At 47.4% G+C, this 4,840-nt stretch overlaps 1 protein-coding gene across 1 annotated transcript in view; it reads left to right on the top strand.

Moving 5' to 3' along the window:
• Window positions 1-4,840, top strand: part of LOC107299386 (V-type proton ATPase subunit B, kidney isoform-like) — a gene marked incomplete at both ends in the record, with an annotated part of 32,880 nt that overhangs the window by 12,791 nt on the left and 15,249 nt on the right. Inside the window, 3 exons of the mRNA XM_015828751.1 lie at window positions 41-142; window positions 4,089-4,186; window positions 4,749-4,837. Of these exons, the coding sequence (XP_015684237.1) occupies window positions 41-142; window positions 4,089-4,186; window positions 4,749-4,837 (289 nt within the window). The remainder of the gene's footprint in view (window positions 1-40; window positions 143-4,088; window positions 4,187-4,748; window positions 4,838-4,840) is intronic.

The raw sequence follows: 4,840 nt of genomic DNA, 5'->3' as shown, positions 1-4,840 counted from the left end.
TCCACAGCTTCTCACCCTCCTTCTTCCCTCTTCATCCCAGATCGCAGCTCAGATCTGCAGGCAGGCCGGGCTGGTGAAGAAATCGAAAGACGCCATGGATTACCACGAGGATAACTTTGCCATCGTCTTCGCCGCCATGGGGGTAAGTCACCGGTTCTGGGAGCCGGGCAGGTGTCGGGCGGGAGGCCTCTCGTCCCCCAACCCATCCCAAAGGGCCCCGGAAGGAGACCCCTCTTCCTGGGTGCTGGACCACCCCCCTGGCCAGAGACAGCGGGACCACCCGGGGCTCCCCACCGAAGGATCTTCAGCTGGGACCTCCCTTCAAAGTGCGCCCTGAGTCCCACTTCTAACCTTACAGGCGGTCCTCGTTTTACGACCGCAACGGAGCCCCAAATTTCCGCTGCTAAGGGAGACATTTGTTAAGCGAGACGTTTTGCCCCGTTTGACGACCTTTCTCGCCACTCTTGTTAAGCGAATCACGGCAGGTCTTAAGTTAGTGACCCGGTCGTTAAGTGAATCCGGCTTCCCCCCCCCTTGGCTTTGCTTGTCAGAGGGTCGCAAAAAGGGATCACGTTGACCCCCGGGACATTGCGACCGTCATAAAATACGAGTCGGTTGCCCAGCGTCTGAATTTTGATCGCGTGACGCTGGGGGAGGGGATGCTGAAAAGGTCGTAAGTGTGAAAAACGGCCCTCAGGCACTTTTTTCAGTGCTGTAACTTCAGACGGCCAGTAAACGAACTGTCGTAAGTCGAGGACTGTCTGTACAGCCTGTTCCCAGGCAGGACTAGCAGTGGGGCCGTCTCCTTGTTTGATCTCATCCCTTCTTCTTCTTCTTCTTCTTCTTCTTCTTCTTCTTCTTCTTCTTCTTCTTCTTCTTCTTCTTCTTCTTCTTCTTCTTCTTCTTCTCCCCCTCCTCCTCCTCCTCCTCCTCCTCCTCCTCCTCCTCTTCTTCTTCTTCTTCTTCTTCTTCTTCTTCTTCTTCTTCTTCTTCTTCTTCTTCTTCTTCTTCCCCCCCCTCCTCTTCCTCCTCCTCCTCTTCCTCCTCCTCCTCCTTGTTCAGCTGCTAAGTTGCGTCCGACTCCTCATGACTCCACGTTCTGGCCAAGCTTTTACTCAGCCTCTCCTCTGTTCTCCACCTGCTGGGTGGGGAATTCTGGGAGTTGAAGTCCACAAACCTGCCAAGTTTAGAGATCTGTGGTCTTTTGACAACCAAGTCATTTATGCGCTCCCTTCAGCGGTGAGCCCCCCCCCCCGATTCGAAGCTAAAAATACCCTTTGCAAAGGAAGAGTAGCTACGGACCCTCTCTGTTCCCCGGGAATTTTACTCCTCTTTGAGTCTGAGAGTAACCTGGCGTGGAGACGTAGCTTCAGAGCATCAACCAGCCATCCTTGAAGTGAGAGAAAGTCTGGGCGCATTAGTGTTACTTTGGCACAACGGTGGCTGGATGACGCCTGTGGACATTATTGTACAATCGCACGTCCAGGAATAGCCTCGGCCTTGGAAGCTGTTGGTGCAACTTCTGCCCCCCCCCCAGTTGCTCTCCGCTGTGGCTTACGGCACCCACAGATGTTCTGATTGGAGGAGAGGCAGCAGGCATCCCCGGGCAGATGTTGGAGGCTGCTGTTCCCAACTCAGGGAAAGAATTCCACAGTAAACAGCTGCCTAATCAAGACTGGAACAGCTACCAGTGCTGCAAGCACTTGTGTATAAACAGAGAGCAAACCCTACTCCCTTCTAGCAACCCTTCTCCTCCTCCCCCATTCCCTTCTAGCACTGATGGTGTTACCTAGTTGGGTCATGAAATGTCTGCAAGAAAAAAACTAAGCTTAGAGAGCACCAAGGATCCCCAGTCCTCCTCCTCCTCCTCCTCCTCTTCCTCCTCCTCCTCCTCTCTGCACACTCCACTCTCTTCTAGCACTGATGATGTTACCTAGTTGGGTCATGAAACGTCTGCAAGAAAAAAAAATTAAGCTCAGAGAGCACCAAGGAATCCACAGTCCTCTTTCTGTCCTCATCCTCTTCCGCTCCTCCTCCGCCGCCTCCTCTTTCCCCCATTCTCTTCTAGCCCTGATGATGTTACCTAGTTGGGTTATGAAATGTCTGCAAGAAAATAGAAATAGAATAGGAATAGGAATAGAAAATGGATGGGATGGGATGGGATGGGATGGGATGGGATGGGATAGGATAGGATAGGATAGGATAGGAGAGGAGAGGAGAGGAGAGGAGAGGAGAGAAGAGAAGAGAAGAGAAGAGAAGAGAAGAGAAGAATTCTTCACTGTTAAGACCTTGACTTCAGAAATGGAGGAAATAATTTCCATCTCACTAGGTTTTCTGCGCAATAATTCACACAACCCTTGTTTTTAATTCCTCAGCAAGATCTTTTTTCTTATCATGCCCTCAAGTGGACAAATTTATATAAGAACGAAACCTGAAAAAGGCTGGTTTAACTTCCTACTGGGGTCTTACGTATCCCCCATACATACACACACACACACAGGACCTGAAAATGCATTCACTTTTAAAAAGGGGGGAAAAAACCCCTTTTCCTGAGTTTTCAATGCATTTTCCAAAAGCAGCCGTTGCATATTGTTAAAGGAATCCTCAAAAAACCCTCTATTTCTATTATTTCTATTTCTATTTCTATTTCTATTTCTATTTCTATTTCTATTTCTATTTCTATTTCTATTTCTATTTCTATTTCTATTTCTATTTCTATTTCTATTTCTATTTCTATTTCTATTATTTCTATTTCTATTTCTATTTCTATTTCTATTATTTCCATTTTGTGACTCATTGCAAATAAGCAGATTACCCCCCCCCCCCTAAAATGTACATTTCTTGATTATAGATATTTAGAATTTGGGGAACTTTAGCCAGGTTTCCCCTTATTTTGGTCTTGGAAAAAGTAGCCGGGCAAGAATTTAGAGCTGGCCTTGGGGAAGGCATGAAAGAGCCGATAGGGAGGGTGAAAACTTTGCACAGTCTGCCGAAGGAAGGAAGCATGGGAAAGAAACAGAAAATAAATGTGCTTTTGTTTTGTTTAGGGCAACATCAGACCAATACAGTAAAAGCTTAGATGGGCTTTCAAGAGTGATATTCAGTGTAGGCCAGGGGTAGGCAACCTTGGCTCTTTTATGACTCTTGGACTTCAATTCCCAGAATTCCTGATCCAGCCAGCATGGCTGGCTCAGGAATTCTGGGAGTTGAAGTCCACGAGTCATAAAAGAGCCAAGGTTGCCTATCCCTGGTGTAGGCAGATTAAGAAATGAGCAAGGTGGAATTCTAGGAATGTATTTTATTGTTGTTGTTGTATTTTATTTTTCAAGCGTAGCAACTTTAAGATGTGTGGACTTCAACTCCCAGAATTCCCCAGCCAGCAAGGCTGGCTGGGGAATTCTGGGAGTTGAAGTCCACACATCTTAGAGTTGCGAAGATTGGGAAACACTGCAATAAAAAGTTTTCTGGGGAATTCTGGGAGTTGAAGTCCACACATCTTAGAATTGGCAAGGTTGAGAAACACTGCGCTAAAGACTTTCTGGAGAATCAACCTACAATCTTACATCTCTGGCCAAATCTACTTTAAGACGAGAAGCCAGATTCTGATCCAGCAAGAGAAACACACAGCCCACCGATTTAAAAACAACAACCACAATAACAACAACAGAAAATAACACAATTGCTCTTTTTCGTTTCCTTTCTTTTCCTTTTTTTTTTTTTCCCCGTCTTAGTCCACGTTCTTTTTTCTCTTTCTTTTTCCTTTACTTTCTGTATTTTGGTCCTTGACCCTAAGCTGAATCCATGAAAGCTTGAAATGAAAGAACAGGGAACAGGGGCAGATAGTCTTCTTCCAGAAGCGGTGAATGCTTCAACACTGCAGGTTTTTAAAGAAGGGACTGGATAGCCATTTGTCTGAAATGGTATAAGGTTTCCTGCCTGAGCAGGGGGTTGGACTAGATGACCTCCAAGGTCCCTTCCAACTTTCTTCTTCTTCTTCTTCTTCTTCTTCTTCTTTCTTCTTTCTTCTTTCTTCTTGTTATTATTATTATTATTGGAAATGGCTCCATAAGGATCCCCTTCATTGGCAGGTGAACATGGAAACGGCCCGGTTCTTCAAATCGGACTTTGAGGAGAACGGGTCCATGGAGAACGTCTGCCTGTTCCTCAATTTGGCCAACGACCCCACGTGAGTCCATAGCCTGGGTCTGGGGGAGAGGGTGAAGGGAGCCGCAGCACCCCCAGACTCAGGGGCCTGGAGGCTAAAAGATATGAAGAACGGTTGCAGGAATTGGGTATGTCTAGTTCAGGGGTCTTCAAACTTGGCCCTTTTATGACTTGTGGACTTCAACTCCCAGAATTCCACGTGTGTCTGGCTGAGGAATTCTGGGAGTTGAAGTCCACAAGTCATACAAGGGCCAAATTTGAAGACCCCTGATCTATTTTAATGAAGAGAAGGACTAGGTGACCTCCGAGGTCCCTTCCGACTCTGTTATGCTATGATTCTCTAAGGGTCTCCTGCCTGAGCAGGGGGTCGGACTAGATGACCTCCAAGGTCCCTTCTGACTCTGTTATTCTATGATTCTCCAAGGGTCTCCTGCCTGAGCAGGGGGTCGGACTAGATGACCTCCGAGGTCCCTTCCGAGTTTGTTATGCTATGATTCTCTAAGGGTCTCCTGCCTAAGCATGGGGTTGGACTAGATGACCTCCGAGGTCCCTCCTGACTCTGTTATTCCATGATTCTCCTGCAGTATTGAGCGGATCATCACGCCCCGTCTGGCTCTGACCACGGCCGAGTTCCTGGCCTATCAGTGTGAGAAGCACGTTCTGGTGATCCTGACCG

Source organism: Protobothrops mucrosquamatus, unplaced genomic scaffold (assembly GCF_001527695.2).
Source record: "Protobothrops mucrosquamatus isolate PMUCROS unplaced genomic scaffold, P.Mucros_1.0 scaffold4855, whole genome shotgun sequence".
Classification (NCBI taxonomy): domain Eukaryota; kingdom Metazoa; phylum Chordata; class Lepidosauria; order Squamata; family Viperidae; genus Protobothrops; species Protobothrops mucrosquamatus.
This window is presented reverse-complemented; position numbering and strand designations above follow the sequence as displayed.